This window comes from Lampris incognitus, chromosome 2 (genome assembly GCF_029633865.1).
Source record: "Lampris incognitus isolate fLamInc1 chromosome 2, fLamInc1.hap2, whole genome shotgun sequence".
Lineage (NCBI taxonomy): Eukaryota > Metazoa > Chordata > Actinopteri > Lampriformes > Lampridae > Lampris > Lampris incognitus.
In genome coordinates, this window is record NC_079212.1 from 96,175,521 (window position 1) to 96,197,687 (window position 22,167).

The 22,167-nt window shown below is 42.9% G+C and overlaps 2 protein-coding genes across 4 annotated transcripts; both read right to left on the minus strand.

Annotated features, from left to right (window-relative positions):
• Window positions 1-1,516: 1,516 nt before the first annotated feature.
• Window positions 1,517-11,917, minus strand: LOC130107190 (aminoacylase-1A-like). Of its 3 annotated transcripts, none has more exons than XM_056273650.1 (15): window positions 11,845-11,917; window positions 10,996-11,135; window positions 10,369-10,433; window positions 10,135-10,239; window positions 9,947-10,041; window positions 9,710-9,786; window positions 9,359-9,448; window positions 8,953-9,009; window positions 8,734-8,807; window positions 8,587-8,636; window positions 6,351-6,495; window positions 4,428-4,496; window positions 3,022-3,101; window positions 2,838-2,898; window positions 1,517-2,644 (listed from the first exon to the last, which is right to left on the minus strand). In XM_056273650.1, the coding sequence occupies exons 2-15, from the start codon at window positions 11,120-11,122 to the stop codon at window positions 2,480-2,482; spliced, it is 1,260 nt and encodes a 419-aa protein (XP_056129625.1). In that variant the 5' UTR covers window positions 11,123-11,135; window positions 11,845-11,917; the 3' UTR covers window positions 1,517-2,479. The 3 variants fall into 3 exon arrangements, with proteins under 3 accessions (XP_056129625.1, XP_056129624.1, XP_056129626.1); XM_056273649.1 differs by lacking the exon at window positions 11,845-11,917 and adding an exon at window positions 11,492-11,800; XM_056273651.1 differs by lacking the exon at window positions 11,845-11,917 and having other exon boundaries at window positions 9,879-10,041; window positions 10,996-11,068.
• Window positions 11,918-14,799: 2,882 nt separating this feature from the next.
• Window positions 14,800-21,790, minus strand: abhd14a (abhydrolase domain containing 14A). Its single transcript, XM_056274410.1, has 5 exons — window positions 21,160-21,790; window positions 18,492-18,772; window positions 17,687-17,802; window positions 16,214-16,449; window positions 14,800-15,729 (listed from the first exon to the last, which is right to left on the minus strand). The coding sequence occupies exons 2-5, from the start codon at window positions 18,752-18,754 to the stop codon at window positions 15,547-15,549; spliced, it is 798 nt and encodes a 265-aa protein (XP_056130385.1). The 5' UTR covers window positions 18,755-18,772; window positions 21,160-21,790; the 3' UTR covers window positions 14,800-15,546.
• Window positions 21,791-22,167: the final 377 nt, after the last annotated feature.

The window sequence follows — 22,167 nt, forward strand, 5'->3', positions numbered from 1 at the left end:
AGCTGTTCCAAATACAAATGAAAGAAAGACTGATCTAGGCGACCTAGACTGTTCTGAACTGTTATATCCATGACAGAAAAGCGCAACCCATCAAATTATCATTCTTCCATTACCAATAATACATTACAGGTCCCACAACGCGAACGTCATGAAGTCTTGTTTAGTGCTATCTCACTCTAGTGGTTCGGGGGCTGGTATAAATTTGATAGCTGAATGACTTAAGATTATTTATTAAAAACAGTTCGCTTGTACTTGCTGCAGGGCTGCATATTTAACCCCCTCTCTTTATTCTAAGACGGTACTTAAGCGTACGGCTCTTCACATTCTGATGCGAGCAGCATCGCAACTGACCCTCAATCTGTTCTGCCGAGAGGGATGACTGCACTTATCCCCGCTCCTCTGGGGCCGAGGATGACTGAGGATGTGGGTTCAGCTCGCAGCCCTCTCTCTCCCTGACAGCCCTGTGTGCTAATACTGCTGTCAGTCACTGGGGAGCCAGAGAAGATTGGAATTACCCACTGCAGAGTATTTCCTGCTAAGCCCCCGCGGAGGGCCATACGCCGCTTAATTGGACGACAACTCCAAAGGGAACCGAGCTGTAGATCAGATGGTGCTTTACCTCATCATAACACATCACATGGAAACACTGATCATCCTCACACTTTGCAACCTCCCCCCTAGATTTCCATCGTGCAGATCGCATCCGCCACTTTTTACTATTTGGGGGCAAGGTCACTTGAATATGTCAAATCATGTCATTCAATTACTCTCAGATTTTTAAGAAATAATCAGTGTTCTGTCGAGATGCGGTGACTGTTTTTGCACGTTTGTCGAGTTTTTGCTCCGTTTTAATGTCAGAGTTGTGAAAATTGCAAAAAAATTCAACAGTCTAAATGTTAAATATTAGAAAAACGCGTTCTGCTTAAATATTCGCCCTATTTCTTATGAGTAGAGAATTGTCCAAATAGAAGATTTTAATGTTTTGATTTCAAAATAATTCTTGCTCAGAATTCATGAGCATTGTCTGATACCCATTTTGAACATGCCTTTAACATCCATCCATCCATTATCCAAGCCGCTTATCCCAACCAGGTCGCGGGACGCTGGAGCCTATCCCAACAGGCATTGGGCGGCAGGCAGGGAGACACCCTGGACACGCCGCCAATCCATCACAGGGCCAACACACGCACACACATTCACACCTAGGGACAATTTGGCACGGCCGATTCACCTGACCTACATGTCTTTGGACTGTAGGAGGAAACTGGAGCACCAGGAGGAAACCCACGCAGACACGGGCAGAACATGCAAACTCCACACAGAGGACGACCTCCAAGGTTGAACTACCCCGGGGCTTGAACCCAGGACCTTCTTGCTGTGAGGCGACCATGCTAACATGTTTGTATAATATTGCATCCCTCAAGTAATAACATCAAATAAGACAGCAAACCTTCGATAGCATTTGGGTAGCCTATATAAGGAAATAACAGACAACCACATCAATAGTCTAAATATTTATCGAATTTGACTTTATTAGATAAAATCTGTTAGGAGACCTAACATTTCAAAATAAATCAAAATTCAAAAAGTGGCAATCAAAAGGCTTTTGGGTTTAGCATCTCATTCAAATTGTTTGCACCTCTGTATAACTGGGCTATTTCCTACTATCATGAAATAGTCACAAGTGATAACTCATTAAAGACCATTGACACCGAAACACAAAACCCACAACAATGACATAACTGTGGTGTTCAATGGCGCTACCAAAATAATTAAAACAGGGTGGCCAAAGAGGGGCCAGTGATTTTCAGTGGGCGGCACTCAAAACATTCTGAAAATTTGCAGTTCTTCTATTTTGCTACTGTCAGTGTGCAGTTAGGAGGATGAGGACACATAATATGGTAAATTAATGCAAACAACTTTTGAAAAAGAAAAAAAAAAGGTAAATAAGCTATCTCTGCCGTCTCCCTCATTACAACACTGAAGCTAGTTCGGCTAGTTCCAGTCAGCTCTATGGCGGGAAATGAAATATCTGGAAACAAGCTCACCACCTAAGATTGTGAGATCTCCTCTAAGAATTTAATGCTGACTGAGACCAATAAGGTTATGATGATAAAGAGTTTATCATGTGACCTGACCACTAACAGCAAATCAGCTCCCCCCACCCCACCCACCACCCTCCCTCCAAACCCAATTCAGACGGCTGGGTGGCCAGGTATTTACTGGGGGGGCGGCCACCTCTTAGATCCACCCTTGACATTGTTACAAAGCCATTGCAACACTTAAGTTATGCAAAGCTACTGCAGCTGTGTCCTGAGAAATATCGAAAATTAATAATACCAAAAATTAATAATACCAAAAGTTAAGTGCTCAGTTGGCGTACCGTTTTCCTTTCTTTGGTAAAATCTGAAAATTATTCAAGTCATCAGTTCATCAGTGTTGTGTTTTAAGAAGAGGATTAGAGATGAGGTTGTGTCTATTAAGGCTCATCAGGAAGGGCAGGAACACTGGCCAGAGCTGGAATGAGCTTTTCATACACGTTAATGCCCTGAAGGAATATTTGCTCATTCAGGTACTCATTGTGATCATGCAGCAGGATTGGCGTCCGGTGCATTGGGGAAAAACCAATAGCAGGGATGCCCACCTAGGTTCAAGAAACAAACAGTGTAAAAAAAAACAACAACAACATTTTCCTAACAACTAACTAGAATCAAGTGGGGGCACAGGAAATTTCACATATTGTAGATATTGTAAGCCATTAATTTGCTTGATTTCAGTGCAATTCAACAGCATTAAAATTGATTTTAATTGCTGGCATTCATTCTATATATACTCACTTCTCTGATAAAACGGCTGTCCGTCGCTGCTGGGAATATTTCCTTCTCCAAAGTCATATTCCTACAGTGGAGATATTAAGTGCAAGGGTCGGCTTCGGAGAAAAAAGACCAAATGTGTACTTGTAAGGTAGTCGGTATGCTTGTTTGTTAGTTAGTGGGTTTAGAGAAGCTGCTGTGCACTCACATTGCTTTGCAGGTAATGCTGAAAGCGTTCCACCAGGGATCAGTATCGTCTGTAGACGTCATGCCCTGGCTCATGTGTTTCTGCAGAGGATGTCAGTTCGTTTAGACCACTTAATGTACACAAAGCATAACATCACGGCAAGCCGTTTTAACATTTATACACTCAAGCCAATTAAAATCAACGCTTAGTTCTTTATGAAGAACTTTTTTTTTCTTTTTAGAATTTTCCCCCCTTTTCTACCCAATTGAATCGAGCCAATTACCCCAGTCTTCGGAGCCCTCCTGGTCACTGCTCCACCCCGTCTGCCAATCTGGGGAGGGCTGCAGACTGCCACATGCCTCCTCTGATACACGTGGAGTCGCCAGCCACTTCTTTTCACCTGACAGTGAGGAGTTAAACCAGGGGGAAGTAGCACGTGGGAGGATCACGCTATTCCCCCCAGTTCCCCCTCCCCCCTGAACAGGCGCCCTGACCGACCAGAGGAGGCGCTAGTGCAGCGACCAGGACACATACCCACATCGGCTTTCCACCCGCAGACACGGACAATTGTGTCTGTAGGGACGCCTGACCAAGCCAGAGGTAACACGGGGATTCGAACTGGCGATCCCTGTGTTGGTAGGCAACGGAATGGACTGCTACACTACCTGGACACCCTTTATAAAAAACTTTTGAATTTGCAGCCTCTCTCTCACACACACACACACACACACACACACACACACACACACACACACACACACAAAATTGTTATTCATCAAACACATGACAGCAAGTCATTTTACATGGCATTCTAGTTGAAACAGCGAGTTTGTGGAGTGTGTTTCTTATATCTACAAAGGAACATGTGCCTTTGTTCAATATTAAAGAAATTCCATTTGACTAACTGGAACTGAGCTGCAAATATCCGACAGCGGTCAGTGGAACTTCTGACCAGTCAAATTCACAATATGTCAACCTTTTTTCCAAACTACATATTAAATCATCCATCCATCCATCCATTATCCAAACCGCTTATCCTGCTCTCAGGGTCGTGGGATGCTGGAGCCTATTCCAGCAGTCATTGGGCGGCAGGCGGGGAGACACCCCAGACAGGCCGCCAGGTATAAAACTTTTATATTAACATATAAAATTATACGGTTGTGCAAATATTATGTTCACTAGTGTCAAAGGCATTCCTTATATCGATAAAACAGCTAAAAGCAGTCTCCTAAGGTAAAATGAAATGGACCATCTAAAATTCTGATGAGTCAAAAGTTTGTAGATAACTTGATTTATCCTTGTGCTTATTCACAATTACATTTTGAAGACGTTCATGTGCGAGACTACGGGGCTCAAGTGAGTTCATGTTAACACGGCTCGCCACAGAGCATCTATCTAAATGAATTACTGTGTGTTAGTGCACTGACCTGAGCAAACTCATAAGTGATTCCTTCGCCCGCTTCTTCACACCACAGTTTGATCTGTTCTTCAAACTCCTGCCAGAGATGTTAACACGTTTTAAGCGTTAAGAGTAGGGCTGCACAATATATCGAAAATATACCTTCGTTGCGATATCAATATGCGCGATATAGTATCGCCAGACTGCTTGAACTGCAATAAACGGTATATGCACGTGCCGTGCAGTGTGTGTTGACTTTGGTACCGCCTCTGGAAAGAAAAAGGCGGTAGTGTCACTTGGCGATTCCGCCTCGGTAACAACAAAATATAATGTAAAAAATAAATTTCTAACATTAGTTACTCACTCTGCAAGACTGGTAGGACATCAGTTTTAAATTGAGACTGTTACGTAATAATTTATAATATAAACTCCTAGTGGCTGCTATATTTAAATAGGCCCAGATGTTCTGTTCAAGTGATGAAGAAACTGTGTTGCCATGCAACCAAGTTGGTGCTATTTGTTCATTGTCAATACAGTGGCTGTAGCCAGGTACATTTTATTCTATAAAGCCATATTGCTGGAATGGAAATAATGCATTTCATTTTTTTATTCAGTGTGCATAGGCTGTTCATTGTCTGGGGTCTGTGTGAAGCAGCAAACCTAAAGCAGAAAGACATTAAAAGTGTATACTTCAATATTTGTTTATTTATCGCGAGTCATATCGTCATCGCAATGCTCGACAACGTTATCGCATATCGCATGTTTTCCTAACATTGTGCAGCCCTTGTTAAGAGTGTGGCAAAGTGCCCCTATTTGTCATGAAAACTCAGTCCCAAACAGCACCTTCCCCTTCAACCCCCCTGGACAGGCAGGCGCACACGCTGATCATCACAAGAGTGCTGATCAGCCGATACGGAAAGATGAGGAAAAAGTCACTGGTTGTATGGGTGGTCATTGAGAAAATTCTGATTGCCACTCACAAATGTCTCCCCGAGCATTATCCTGGGACTTTCTCATTCCCCTTGATTTCTCTTAAACGGCTCGCTAACCCAGAAGGTATACTTAGTTTAGTAAAATGCAGCTACAGTCAAATTCCTAAAAAATAACTTATTAACCAATAGTAGTGAAATAATGTACCAGGTCTGCTTGAAACAACATGCAGAAGCATACTGACTGAATACTACTAAATATTTTAGTCAATTCACCATTTCTCTTTTAGCCATGGCTATTAAGATGATGGGGGGGGGGCATATTAAAACATTTTTAATTAAAAAGCTTAAAATAAAAAATAAAAACGTGTAATTTTTTTTTGGATCTCCCCCCCCCTTTTCTCCCCAACAGTATCCGGCCTATTACCCCAGTCTTCTGAGCCGTCCCGGTCGCTGCTCCACCCCCTCTGCCGATCCGGGGAGGGCTGCAGACTACCACATGCCTCATCCGATACATGTGGAGTCGCCAGCCGCTTCTTTCCACCTCACAGTGAGGAGTTTCGCCAGGTGGACGTAGCGCGTGGGAGGACACGCTATTCCCCCCAGTTCCCCCTCCCCCTTGAATAGGCTCCCCGACCGACCAGAGGAGGCGCTAGTGCAGCGACCAGGACACATACTCGCATCCGGCTTCCCACCCGCAGACACAGCCAATTGTGTCTGCAGGGAGACCCGACCAAGCTGGAGATAACATGGGGATTCAAACCGGCGATCCCCGTGTTGGTAGGCAACAAAATAGACCGCCACAGCACCCAGACGCCCCCATGTGTAAATTTTGACTTTAAATATCCTGTTCAAACTAATAATTCTGGCCATTCTAGTCTAACTTTTGTTCCCCGTGTGTCCACACAGTAAGGGTTATAGTGCTGAAAGCTGTTGTGAGCCAGTTTGGGTCACAAGTCTAGACTTTGGATTTGCATTTTTCTAATCTGTCCTTGTGGAGTGTCCCACTAACATGTACACACCTGAAGATTGACTGTAGGTGGTATTCTCAGGTCAAAGCTGACATCCATTTCAGCCGGGATGACATTGTAGGCAACCCCTCCTTTCACCATGGTCATATTCACTGTGGTGACATCACCCAGGGTGAAACACTTGGTGGTATTTAACCTGCATTTGACACACATTTCAACACTAATTAATACATTACGCTCCCATGAAATGAAAAAAATCTTCACACATTAGATTCCAGGCTGATACAGTAAACTACTACAGGTTTCCCTGCAAAATTCTGCATTTTGACTAGTCCATAATCAATCCCGTTCCAGTTTTTTTCAGAATTCACCAGCAATTACAGGCTAATGTGTGATGAATGACGTCTTCAGTCTCTCCATCTGGTCTTTTTACAGTATTAATAGAGCCTATATTACCTTCTTAGAGGACAACTAGTAACCTCGAATCACTGGTTGCATCACATGATCATTTAAGTCAATATCGGACGGTCAAACCCCGCTGTATTTGATTTTGTAAGCTTATTCATACATGTGGATTGAAGATTTCAGTTGTAATTTTAAGTAAATATCAAGGTGGATTTTGCTACCAAGTCCCCGCTACCAAACACAGTGCTCTGCTTTTGTCAAGGTCATTCCAGTTTCAGCAGGATTTTACCCCTGCTGATTTCGAGTTGGTGTACAGGTTAAATAAAGACTTTTACCTTGAGAAGGTAGTCTATAAATCAGGGCCATTTAATTTTTCATGTTGGAAACCAAGTGAGGAACTGCACTTTACCCTGTCTCATTTGAATATGCTAGCACTATTGCTCTTGTCTTGTAGGGACCAACCACGGCCCATTTAAAGCACAGGTCTGGACTGTCAGCACCACGTTCTACAGCTCCTGTTGTGATTTTACCATAGTTTTACCTACTGCAGGGTTTTGATTTTTCTTTTTTGGGGGGGGGGATTTTTCCCCCTTTTTCTCCCAAATTGTACTTGGCTAATTACCCTACTTTCTGAGCTGTCCCGGTTGCTGCTCCACCCGCCCCCTGCCGATCCGGGGAGGGCTGCAGACTACCGCATGCCTCCTCCGATACATGTGGAGTTGCCAGCCGCTTCTTCTCACCTGACAGTGAGGAGTTTTGCCAGGGGGACGTAGCGCGTGGGAGGATCACGCTATTCCAGTTCCCCCTCCCCCCCAAACAGGCGCCCCGACCAACCAGAGCAGGCGCTAGTGTAGCTACCAGGACACATACCCACATCAGGCTTCCCACCCCCAGACATGGCCAATTGTGTCTGTAGGAACGCCGACCAAGCCGGAGGTAACACGGGGATTCGAACCGGCGATCCCCGTGTTGGTAGGCAACGGAATAGACTGCCATGCCACCTGGATGCCCCTACTACTGCGTTGTTATTTTTTGTGAGGGCAATTTACATATGTATGTTGCTTACTTTTAATCACTGACCACAGATCAGCTATACTATGTTTACACTGTCTGAATGGACGCCTGGGGGGCTCATGTGTATCAGGACAAAACACACAAAGGTGGTGTTAAAAGTGCCTTTTCTGGGCATCCGGGAGTAGAATTTAATAATTGCCACGACATTTTTATATATATACATACTTGTGTGTATATATATATATATATATATATATATATACACACACACACTTAGCACAAAAAGTAAGGAAATTTGTGTTGGGTAGATTATTTCTTTGTTGCAACAATGCTTCTTGGCAATAAATCTTATACCGTTGGAAAGCCTGTTTATTTCCTTTTTAAATGGTGCCACATTTGTAAGGAACATGCATTTGTGGGATGAGCAGCAGAGCTGAGTATGTGGGTTGCGCCCATGAAAAATTTGCCAAATCTTCTCTGCCAATGCCAAACAGCTTATTTTGCTGTTGCTATTGACTCTTGATTTGAGCTTCTGGTACCACAGGTGCTGACAATCAGCTGCCTGATATAAGATTTATTGCCAGGAAACATTGTTACAACAAAGAAATAATCTACCAAACACAAATTTCCTTACTTTTTGTGTTAAGTTTATATATATATACATTTCATTATGTGCAGCTTAACAGATACATATGTAGATGATGCATACGGAAGATCATCCTCTCTTGACTGCATCCATTGTGGGTTTTTTTTCGCAGCCATCAGATCATTATCACTAATCCTAACAAGTAAATACAAGTATTAACCCTAAGCCAAACTGACAGCACATTAAGCAAATCCAAAGGAGTCAGTTCTCCTCCTGCCTCACCTTTGTTTCTCCTTTTCTCTGAAGCCTAGGAAAGAGTTGATGATACTGTGCTGCGAGTAGGAAATAAATGAGACAAACAGTCTAAATCACACAGATATAATCAGTGATCTCGTTTCATTGTTTTGGTGGCGGTAAATTAAAACTTACCAACTTCTCGGCAGCCGTGTTCTCCACAAACCTCGACCCATGGCCAGGACTGCCTGGGCAGTGGACTGTGATCCCTGAGTGAAATAATCTCTAGGTTTGATTTGCAGTCGAGTTTATTATCGGTATAAAGCAGAGCTGAAGTTCTCCTGGGAGAACTTCATATATGTATAGAGTACATTTCTCAGTGTCCCGTAGTGTGTGTGTGTATTTGACACTTACACCAGGGGTTCCTTTCTCCATAAAACACGGTATAGGCCTCACCCGGGTTGGCCAGCCCTATATGATGATACATGTGGAAAAACACAGTACACTTTTTTCATCAGCGGTCTTATGAAGTTATCTGTGAAGAGCCATAAAAGAGAGGCTGGAGGACAGCAGCTAGCAGCCGGCCCCCCAGCCCCATCATCAGGGCCCTAAGAACCAACACAGCACACTCCACCCTGCATCAGTAACCAAACACCAGCCTCAACCCGACAACTGACATGCGTTTCAAACCAATTGAGCAATTACGTGATCTCGAGCGCTCGACGCATGTCCGACAGAAGGTCCAAAAAGTGTGAACATCTTTCATACTTCTACTTGGCGACTTTCAAAATCGTAAAAAAAAAAAAAGGCATTCATCTACCTTCATCAAGCGCAAAGCCAATGTTTAACTTTTGGAACTCTGGGTGCTTTACAAAGGTTTCCATTCCTTTGTGACCACCAACTTCTTCATCTAGAAACGCACAAAACATGATACAAAGTTCAAAACATGAATTAATGATTAACGTATAATCATTGATATATAAAATGATAAAGGTACACAGGACAAGTTATCTAAACTACAAAAATAAACAGTTTACTTTTGTACAAATCTTTCATGTTTTTTTTTCTATGATGAAAAGGGAATATCAATAAGGGTTTTGAGGAAAAGATCAAATTCTAAAATTGTTTACCAGTGGACACGAGTTACAGAATCAACAGTCACGATTCTTACCTGGCACAAACATTAAATGCACAGTGCGCATGAGCTTCTTTCCCTCCGCTTTCAGTCTCCTGATAGCCTGGATATACCTGCGGAGACCCAAAGAGAAGAAGAGAAGCCACCAGGAGGAGGTTTCGAGATGGTGGTAAGCAAAAAAACAGAGCAGGAACCTGAGCTTTACCTGTTAGAATCCGGGACCGCCAAATGCAAACGCCGACCGCAACACGAGACAAGAAAGTCTGTACTCACTGTATGGTTACACACTTCATGTCTTGTGCTCCCCGGCCGTAAATGTTGCCTTCTGCATCTTTGACAGCGGTGAAAGCATCGTACTTCCAGTGTTCCTGGAGAGGACACCCATGTCAGCTTTGTTCTTTTCACATCATCTACAGGCGCTATCGGCATCCGGAGAGCCAGAGTAAAGAAAGTCACATTACCTGGTAAACGGGCACAACGTCTGTGTGGGAATTTAGCAGGACTGATTTCAAACCAGGGTTCGTGCCCTCCCATGTCATGATGGACACAACTCTGCGTGAGCACACCTACGGGGGATAAAGAAAACAAACACAATAAGTCTGACTGTGAGAAAAGATGCTTCTTTACAGATATTGTATTGCAAATTTGTTAATAATTTCCACACGTGAAAAACAATTTCATTCGATTATCATCACCTCAATCTTTTTCATGGGTAGCTCAAGCTCCTCTGCTATTCTGTCCAGGAACCTAAGGGCAGCATCTATAAACATAGGAGCAAAAAGCAGCATAAACTATTAAGATATGTCAGCAAAGCTGGAAACTTCCACAAACTCTGCTTCTCTCTTTTAGTTGTGATGGTGCTTACTGGATGCAGCTAAAGTCACAAAAATAGTGATTAATCAGAGCCTATCATTATATCAGCATCCATATTTATAAAAATAATAATAAATGTGTAATACAGCCAACACAAATTCAGTGACTCAATGACAAATCGTGGCTCAATAGATTCAATACAGACATGGGGAGTTGACAGTGGATTGTTTTTGCTGGCTGAAGTGGGGTTTTGATTTTCTCGCTATAGCTATTCAAAACACCTGTTGCCCTAAGCATGCTTAATGCAGGCATTATTTTGACAACAATCTTTTTAGCAGCCATGATGCTGTATGTTCATAAGTATTTACATTTAGAATATTTTCACCAAATCTATTTTTAATGGCCAGGGATTATTATTTGTTGTTATGTAACTGGGCTGAACAGGGGCTCAGTGGGTGGATTAATCAACATTTAAAAACAAAAAAATCAAATATAAAAAGGTAGATTACCATAATCAGGCTCTGGGTGGACAGTCTTGAGACGGAGGTATTCTCTGAACAGACTCACAGAGGGGTCCTCTCCAGCAGAGGTGGTCTGGCCACCTCCACCGCCTGGACCATCTTTGTCAGGCAACATGGTGAATTCCCCTCTAGGGTCAGACAAAAACACACTATTACAGCCTTGTAAATTATATCACCACACAAACAGATCTATAGTTAATGTTTTGTTTGCAGATGCAATCGTAAGAGGCTCAGAATCACTGACAACACAGACACGATCCTTCCTGGCCAGAGAAGGGTTACACAGTTTGTCAAAGCCATAGTCCATTAAGACAAGTCCATAAAGATTATATAACATTTACAATGTGAGACAGGTGAGGCAACAGGCCAATATAAAGCTTCAAGGATTGGCAACCGATTCATACGTTATCAGCTAGGTAATAACAGCCTTGCCTTCATTTATGGTGAATTCACTACACCTAGCTCCTCTAACGTTTCATCCTACCTGTCGACGGGTCTGACCAAGTGTTACTGCGCATGCGCCGGTTAGGATGAGGGTTAGTTTTGTTTGGATCGCGGTTACTATAAATTTGTGCCACGTTGGGCAATTTTCGACAAGGTAGGGCAGCTCGTCAGAACACCCAGCTGTCTATGGTTTCCCTTCACCAAGTTAATCTGTAGTTCACGTCACCTGGTTAATCTCTGCACCCAAATTGCGGGTGCCTAGTGCCACGGATGAAAACGTTCGCTGGGATAAAGGTTACAAGTACTGACGAGCGAGCACACAGTCGAGTATTTTATCTTGATTTGACCTCATGTAATTCTGCCGTAGTTAGATACGCGACTGACACAGCTCACCTTGGACGATCAGTTGCAATGTGCCAGTCGAGCCTGCGTAGCAACTGACTAAAGCTGCTGACTTCATGCGAGCCCTTTTACGTCATCGGATGCGATCGCTGCGCATCCCGGAAACACGTGCACAGTTCGGAGGGGCTTCCTAGACATCAAAATAAAGGTTCAAATTTACTTTTTTTCTCAACAACCATCAGCGCATTAGCGTTTATTTTTACTCCCGTGTGGTGCGTTTCAACTGTGAGATTGTAAAAATCGTCCTTTGTTCAAATAACATTGTGACGCGACGTGGCCAAGAAAAATGAAATATTATCATTAGCATGAAGGAAATGGGTGGGATTTCATTTCGAGATTGAGTCACTGGTACAAGAATTGATATGACAGCTAAATGATTTTCAGTGCCTCCTAAAGATGTATATGGTTTTCATGTCATGGTCACATACAACATTCATATTGGGGGTTATCATATTACTCTAGTTTTTTTGTTTGTTTTTTTTGGCTAAATCATTTTTATAACGTTCACTTTGTTGTTACAAGATGTTGAACTTTTAGACAAGAAGAAATTTGAATTGGCAGGCCTATACTTTTTGGATATAGTTCAATATTTGGACTCTTCATCATGAGGCAAATGATTAGTTGTCCAATATGAGTGTGATGGTACATGGCAGAACTTTGTCATGTTTTTATTTTAAAGCATATATTGGATTTCTCAACTGGGTTTTGTGCGGTTGTGAAAAGGTAACGGGAAATTTAAATGAAAGCACGTCATCTTGACATTGTCATTTAATGAGCGTGACAGAGGCGTGTGGACCCCCTGTCAGAATACTCAGCACTAATTGTTTTTTTTTTATGGGTAGCGGTTATTTATTTGAGTTGGGTTCACGGTTTTTCAGAGAGAATGCAAATCATCCCCTTCTTCCCTGTCAGTCTGTGCAAAACACCAAGGAGACACTGTCACTGGGCTTCTGTAAAGGTCAAATCTTCCAATTTATAGGCGCCCGTAGCCAAACAGCACATAAAAACCAGACTGAAACCGTGCTCCATGTCATCTACAAGGACATAATTACCAAGAGCTTGTCTGATGCGTCACTGTCTGGACCGGTTTGTATGGTTGGTTACAACCCATTTTACATAATCCCATATGAAGTCCAAAACATGTAGGTTATTCTGTTAGAACAGTTACATGTAACTAGCGTTATTAAACTGCGAGTTGGACTTAAACTAGAGTTGGACATCAGCTGCTTTTATTGCACTTGTGAAGGACATGGCTTAATTGTTAACTACTACTACTACTAATTTATTACTGGTTTAATTATTAAACAATCTTGATTTAAATGATAAACTGCAAAATACATTGGGGGAAACGGTGCAGTACCAAGAGAACTAAAACATTTCATCCATTTAACAGAAGCCTTCTCTTTGTTTAGTATTTCCTCTTGGTAGAGATCATTTCCCTTTTATATTATGTCATGTTGCTGTGACGGGGGTTGAAAGAGCTGCAAAATCACAGTTAATGTCGAGTTATTTCCTTTCACCCGCAGGTTCATTTTTTATTGCTCTGTATATGATGACGTTGTGGTTGTATCACACCTGAATTTGTGTCCTCACAAAGTCCCCACAAAGGTCACACTCCCTATCCGTGTCAATCCAGAGAGTCTCTGAATGGGTAGCCGAGATGATTCCCTCGTCTAAATCACTTTCACGCGTTACAAAATGTGCATTTTACGAGTTCATCTTATTTCAAAAACTACGGCGGCGTCCATAGGCCGTTTACTTGTCATGCAACTGTGATTTAGGGGAAAGGAGTGCAGCACGTAGCCTAATTTCAATTGGCCATTATTACATCTGCAATATTTCTGTATAGCGAAGGTTTTTGAAATGTTTTTACACTTTATTTGCTCATTCTAACATATTTGGCTGGCGTTAAACAGCTGCTGTTTGTACGTGTGTTGCTAACATATACTACATGCCCCTTTAGTGACAGGCATTGGCTGCACCGTGCCATTGAAACACATTAACTGTGAGCAGTTTGGCCTTTTGTGTCACATCTTTTGATCGGAAATGCAATCTTAAGTAGTTCATTAACATGGACCAGTCTCAAATGCCAGCTTGAAATCGTCTCTCAAATAAATGCCATCCATTTTTAATGACCATGGCAACTAGGAACTTGTTATCCTTTAAATTGAAGCACTTTTTTTTATTTCATACAATCGATTCAATTTGAAAAGCGTGGGGTGTTTTATTGAGTCCCTCACTAAAAAGAAAGTTGTGTTCTGGCAATTAACATCTACTATACATTGGGCATCCGGGTAGCGTGGTGGTCTATTCCGTTGCCTGCCAGGACGGGGCTCGTCGGTTCGAATCTCTATGTTACCTCCAGCTTGGTCGGGCGTCCTTACAGACACAATTGGCCGCGTCTGCGGGTGGGAAGCCGGATGTGGGTATGTGTCCTGGTTGCTACACTAGCGCCTCCTCTGGTCGGTCGGGGCGCCTGTTCAGGGGGAAGGGGGAACTGGGGAGGGGGATAGCGTGATCCTCCCACAAGCTAAGTCCCCCTGGCGAAACTCCTCACTGTCAGGTGAAAAGAAGCGGCTGGTGACTCCACATGTATCGAAAGAAGCATGTGGTAGTCTGCAGCACCTCCCCGGATCGGCAGAGGGGGTGGAGCAGCAACTGGGACAGCTCGGAAGAGTGGGTTGATTGGCCGGGTACAATTGGGGAGAAAAAAGGGGAAAAAAACAAAAACACTATATCTCAACCTGCATTTCACTTGATCAATTTCTCCGCCACCTTTTCTCCTAAGAACATTCTGGTATTGTCTACTGACCGCTTAGTAGTCAATCACAACACTGCTGTCAATAGTATCACAGATCAAAGATGCTGCCAGGCACGGCTGGAAACTATTTATTCACTTCCATGCAGACAACATGAGTTCATGAGAATGACTACATTACATTTAACTTAATATTTGTATTTTTTTTATTGCAACCTATGCACAAGTTTGTTATTCATACACGATTGTCCAGACAAACTACTGCAAATATATAACATACACTTTTCATCATAACTTAAATAAATAGCAGCCATCTTAACAGTTTCATTTAAGAACCCATTTCTACATTTAGCTGGTAGCCAAAAATTAGTTTAGCTTAAAAGTGAAACGGTTACCAAATTTCAACCAATACATAAATCCATTTCACAAATGCAAAGCAAACACAGATGCTGAAGATATCGAGACACGGGTCACCTCTGCATATTTACAGAAGTCCGTGTCACCAACGAAAATGGTAACGATGGAGCAAAGACATTCCATGTGTTAACATGCGATCAGAGACATGAAACATGTGCAAACATAAGAAGAGCCACCTAAATAGTACAAATCTGACGCCGTCTTTATGAGAGACTCTGTTCAACTAGTCATATTGCTATTGAATGGGGGGGGGGGGAGGAATAGGAAAACATGATAACATAGTTGTTTGTGCTAGAATGCACCATTACCAAATAAGCATCACTGCATTTTTCCTGTCATTTTCTTTCATCCTCAGCTTCGTATGAATGTTTCTGCTTTAGTTGACTCACCGTGTTCCTCCTCCATAAACTCAGCACAGTGGTCCTGACATCCCTGGTGACGGGAGGATGTGTGCTCCTCTCATTGTTAGTATGCATTGGCTCTTTTTTCCTTTTGCAGTCTCGCTCTCCCCCTGCATCTCACTGCAGTTTGCCGAGAAAATCAAGCAGTCCTTGGTGGAATTCTTTGGGTTTATCCATGTAGCATGGGTGGCGAGCCCCTTCCAGCTTCAACACGGAGTGATGCGGGAGTTGTATGAGGTTCTTATGGGACTGGGCACCTAAGTTAGTGTCCAGGGCACCAAACACAATCAGAGTGGGAGTCTGCAGGGCACAGAGGTAGGTGTGGAGAAAGAATATGGTGTTAATTTATATATATATATCAGTAATGACTAATATCAACAGAGAATTACATCAATATATAGCTTCTATCATGAAACTCATGGGTATGGTCTCCAGTTATTCTCGTTCATTTACAAGTCAGTGGAAACAGGCAAGTATCTAAAGAGTTGACAGAGCTAACAAAATTATAGACTGACGAATGTACAGATGTTTGCAATTTATGATAGTTATAAAAGTATATGTTTTCAGAGGTGTCACTGACAATCCAGAACTACGGGACCGGTTCGGTCCTTTATAGCATGTTCTTTGCAACGCAGCCTTGCATTTCCTTTTGCAGCTAAGGAGTGTGATGAACTACTCTTTGGTTAGTAACAATATTACTTACACTCAATTGTCCAATGAGGATTGGCTTGACTTCGCTGGGTTAACATGCCTGTGCACATTAGCTTGCGTATACATCCCTCACCTGTATACTCTGATACTGCTGTGCAGTATAACTTCGGGTTCCCACAGGAGCTATGGGAATGAAGCCATGCAGCTGAGTGCTGTGCTTCATGAGGAAGGGTATGGAGTAATGCCCGCTCATGGAAGGGCTCAGAAGCACAGCCGTCCTCACACCCAAGGCCTCCATGAATCTTCGCAGGAGCTCCACTCGATTCTCATCAGTCTTCAGGGCATCCGAGTCTGGCGAGTTTCCAAATCCTGCAAGACAGAGCGAATGTAATGAAGGAGAAAAAAAGATGACACTTAAAGGGCTGCCATTGATTTAGTCTGTGATCTTTTTGTAGTACTTTCCTCATATTTTCTAAAATAATGCATCAAATGGATGTGTGAAGGCCAAGCACTTTATAGAGAGGACTACCGATAACAGAATGTGGTCTATAACTACAACACAATGATGATTTAACACAGTAATTGTGCATTTCTATTGTAACAACTGCATCCATTTTACGTATTAAGACAATTGGCCTATAGATCACAGTCAGTGCACAGCATGGCAAATCCAAGATAAGGCCCAATTCTGATAACAGACCACATAAACCTTACTATTTGTGACCACTAGATGGTGCTGTCAGATCATAATAGGGTATTTTGCTATTTTGCCATGCCAATGAGAAAACGTTTTGTTACACAAGATGACGTGGAGCAGATAATTTGATCATAAGAAGAAGAAAAAAAGAAGCAGGTGGGGCAGGAAAACGCTGACATGGAAAAAGGGAGCTCTTGTTCCATCAAAGAAAAAAGCTGACTAAAATGAGAATGCCAAGTGTGCTTGCAGTTATTTCAGTTGTCAGAAATGAAATTTCAGGCACCAATAAAAGACAACAAAGTTGGTTTGTATCTATACCGAGGATGCTCAAGCTGTAACAAATATAGATTTGAAAGCTAAAATTAATCAAGAATGAGAGCCAGAAGGCAGCAAGAGCCCATCTGGCTCAGCTGTTCTTGTCTGAGTAGCTGGCTTTTCTTGCTATCAAAAATGTTAAATAATGAAAATTACTTAATTACTTATTCAAAGATTTTCTCTATGCATAACATCCAGTGAACTACCATTGTCATCACATTCGGTTCGGGCAGTGTGAACAGATGTACACATTTTCTGGTTTGCATTTGATGAATGACTATTATTATTATTATGACTGATGATGATTATTATTATTACTATTATGACTGATGAACTACTGTTCGTCTCTCTTTTAGAGAAAAGCCATTCACTTGTCCTTCATGGATCTTACAGAGCTGATACGGGGCTTGATTTAACTAAAACTACTGTTTTGAGTTCATCCGCTCCATATAGCTTGATATATAGATATGCTTCAGAACATACATATTATTTTTGTATTTACTGTACGTTATTCACCCTGATAAGTGACATCATCATCACACTCCAATAAGCCCTATGTTGAGTGTTGATTATGTGCTGAGATGGAAGCACTACCTGGCAGATCCATAGCCAATGCCTGATATCCATTTGTCGCCAGTAAGGCAAGGGTGCCAAGTTCTTCCCAAGTTTTGGATGTGAAGGCCTGTCCATGAAGAAGGACCACTTGTAGCCTGTCAAAAAAAACCAACTTTTTTTTCTTCAGTATTTTAAACGGTGAGTTTCATATGCTCTGATAACCAGCATAAGCCTTGCAAATGTTAGTACCAGAATTAATGTACCATATAAATTGCAATAGATCTGCACATAACACAGCTCCTGTTTAGAGGGATTAATAAATCACTTCTTAACAGAAGTGTTGTGTGCAGCTGTGAGACTTCGAGAAAGCAGCTGTTCCTCAGATTTACTACAATTAACTTGCATCTTAAATACCCATAAACATATTGGAAAGTCATGTGACATAACAAACACCGATATTCTGACGGTCACTTTGCAGTAGGTGTGTGTTCACTAGTATTCATGGATATTTAAGATGGTGAGAAGTCTGAGGAGGAGCTACTTGCTCAAAACATCACTACTGCAATTAAATCCTTCTAAACAGAAGCTTTCTTGTGTGTGGATCTTCTGTTCTACTTTATATGGTATGTTTTCGGTCCAGCACCCGTTTCTTTGAATTGTATATCATTTTTCTGTTAGTGTTTTGCAGAATTAATTTAAACCTTTGAGTGTCGAAAAACTTTCATACAACAATAATCATGCATTTGTTTTTTAATGCTTTGGAATTAGAAATTATGAGGACAACAAACTATTTGCTATCTGAAAATATTTTTTAGTACTTCCGTGCCACACAGACTCATTTCACCTGGGCAATACTTGTCGTCCAGCTCCATCAAGAGGTAAAGCTTCACGAAAGAACAGTGGAGGGTCCCCGGGCAGCTGGCCTGTGCGAACAGACACATTGATGGTTGGAGGCGGAGGAGGGGAGGCAGCCACCAAGCCCATCCTTTGAATTTCAAGAGATGGTTCCATGCTGCCCTGGCGAATGGATGGCAGCAGTAGATACAGGAGCACCGTCGCCAACAACACCAGGCCCAGAACAACCATGCGGTTACGCAAGAAAATCATTTCAGCAAGGTGTTTGTCCTGGAAAAATAGAGAGCAGGGTACATTGCCTGAGAGCACATCATATGAATCCTATCACTACAACGTGTGTAATCACTGTCTGGTATTGCTGTTTGTATCTGTCAAAGCCATTACTTTCCATCTATTATGTATTTTGTCTTAATACTTTAACTGCATTAAACCCCCATACAGTGACAATAACAAAAGGTTTGAATTGGGTGGCCAAAGAGGGGCCAGTTATATAGATGGGGGCGGGGGGGCACTCTTCTTTTTTTTTCAACGTTTGGAGTATATTCTTTAATACACTTGCAGCTTAAATAGTTGTGAAATCAGGTGGGTGAGAAGGCAGTTAAGTTAATGTAAATGACTATTTGAATAAATTAGAATAAGAATCCTATTTGAAGTCGTTTGTAGTCAAGATTGAAAATGTGTTCATGCCATCTTTGCAGTCTCCCTTATTACTGTATAGAAGTTATGGTATATGCAGTCAGCTCTATGGTGGAGTATTTAAATATCTCCATACACAACCGGGTATCATGATATTTCGTGTCATATTCACGAAATGTAATCTATGTAATTGTGCTGGGGGACACGATGTCACTGACATTTTCTTGTCCGGCACCACGAAGTTGTATCCAATGCATTCCTACGGGCCAAGTTTTTCTTGCACGAGTCACGTTATCAAGATGGTATTTGAAGTCATAGAGAATCGAAAATATTGTGTTCATGCCATCTTTGCAATACATATATTTGAAAATATGTAAGTGACCGGCATTCTCCCGGGAGGCCAGACCAGCCAGAGCCAGCATCTTGGTAACGTGACTCGCGCAAGAAAAACTTGGCCCATAGGAATGCATTGGATACAACTTCGTGGTGCCGGACAAGAAAATTTCAGTGACATTGTGTCCCCCAGCATGATTTCATAGATTAAAGTTCGTGACTACGACACGAAATCTTGTGATACCGGGCTGCCATATAAGCTCAGAGCCCATTAGTTTAAGGTCTGTTGTAACAATTGTATGCATATTTGATGACCGATAGAGTCATCATAAAGTGCTTACTGCTTATTCATCATCGGCGGTCACTTGGGGTCGAGTATGACTGCTTACTATCATGCAACCTGACCACTAAACAAAAATACCATTTCTTCTGTTTGTTTGTTTTTTTTTCTTTTTTCTGTGGTACTCAACCTCCACGATGGAGGGCTGAGAGTAAGCAGGTTTTCTTTCCAACCAGACTCCACACTGACTGATTTCACTGTGTAGTCCTCTTCCTTGGTTGGAGGTGTGTTAAACAGTGAAATCAGCTGGTTTGTGGAGTCCAGCTGGAATAAAAACCTGCATATTCTCAGCCCTCCATGGACCACGGTTGAGTGCCACTCTTTTAGAGGGAAGGGTGGCAACAGGGATGGCCAATTAATTATTGAGGGTGGCTGAGATCTGCCCTTGCAGCCGTCATCAAGTGAAAGAACACCTTGTGCAAACTTTAGGGTTTTTGGGGAACCTCATACCAAGCGGGAATATTCACCTGAAGTCGAGGGTACCAGTGGACATTAAAGGGTTTTATGTGTTACAAATCATTTTTTTTCTGAAGTAGACTGATAAGTAAATATCAGCAGGGATTACTGAACGGCACTGCCCCCCCTTTCCCAGATTTCCGCATTCAAGACCAATGGGGTGGGGTTACTTTTGTTGGTATAGGAAGCCCCACCCCCAACAGATTTTGCTCCAGACCTCATCAGCTCTCAGAGATCGCAGTGAACATCAGCATCATATATTGATGTATTCAGGTCGTAGCCCACCAATTCAAAGTGCTAGTGATTATACCACATACTACCTCAACATGGTACTGTCGTAACTACAAGACCCTGCTTACACTTTGGTTCATGTAATGCTGAAGCTGACCCATTGCAAAATGTCCACATTTTGGTCCCATGTTGGAAGGTACTGGATGGCCAGATATTATCATTATGCCTCTCTTCGAAGATGGGTAAATAAGAAACGCTTGCAGCTTAGGGCTACTTTGTGGCCTTCATCTCATTTCCCAAGGTTGAGCCCACATACAACACGGCCAGTAAACCCAGTCAGTTCTCGTGCAGGTGGCTCGTACGCTTGAAAGATAAGGGACCAAGTTTGGCTCTGCAAGGCCCATCTGATGAGTGATCCCCGGTTCGGGAACGTAACCCCGTGGCTAAAGTCATCCCTCATTTTAGACGACAAACCGTCCTTGGGATCTAACGCTACTGAACCGGTGTCACTGCAGGAATGTAAAGGTAGCACAAGTTTTAGCTAACATCCCTCAACCAATGTCAGCGAGGAAGCTAACTGTAACCTAGCTGTGCCGAACTCCCATCATCTTATTCTGGCCACAAAGTTGACAGCTGAACAATCAAGGACGGGGATACCTACCGAAAGGCAAGGTGGATCAATGTGGACCGCGTTTAGTAACAGAGGAAGGAAGGCGCCTGCCTCTTCATCACCTCTTCTGCCCCGTGGGATCAAACTCGCTACTGATTGCTGAGCGGCGTTGCTAAACGGCGAGACGGCGGCTGTCAACCGCTGTTTTGTCGGAAACCACGGTTTATCGGCAAAGGTCCAGGCAAGCTTTCCCAAACGGTATCTGGGCTGTGTTCGAACCCGCGTATAATCTGCGCTTCACATAAACTACCGTGTAAGACAACAAACTCTGACGCACATGTAGTGCGCTTCCAATCGGTGACGCGATGAGACGGGGCCTTCGCCCACCCGCTCCCTGCCCACCAGCGGGGCGCGCAAGACCACTTCACCGCCGACGGTCACTCCAAAACACGCAGCGCTCGCACCTGTGGAGGGGCCCCTTCAAATTAAGGGAGGATGTGTAAAAAAACAAAAAAAACAATCGGCAATTGTGAGTTTTAACACATCCACGACTGCGGTACGCCGTCAACGCTACGACCACCGGAAGCAGGAAGTAAACGTTGCCATGGTCACCAGTCTAGCTCCCTAGACCACTTCACCGCCGACGGTCACTCCAAAACACGCAGCGCTCGCAGCTGTGGAGGGGCCCCTTCAAATTAAGGGAGAATGTGTAAAAAAAAACAACAACAATCGGCAATTGTGAGTTTTAACACATCCACGACTGCGGTACGCCGTCAACGCTACGACCACCGGAAGCAGGAAGTAAACGTTGCCATGGTCACCAGGCTAGCTCCCGGAGAACGCCTCGCTGCGCTGCATTAGCGCTCTGGACGCCTATGCAACGATATGCGTTTGGAAGAGAAAATGCGAGCCAGCGAGTCACGTTTGTTTTCTGTAAGTCGCAGCCGTGTTGGTGCATATTGCACAACGTTCCAGTTATAGAAATACGATGGCGGAATGTGGTTGCAAGTCCAAGCCCGTTGACCAGGATAGAGGAACCCTATACCAGCATAGCTGTCA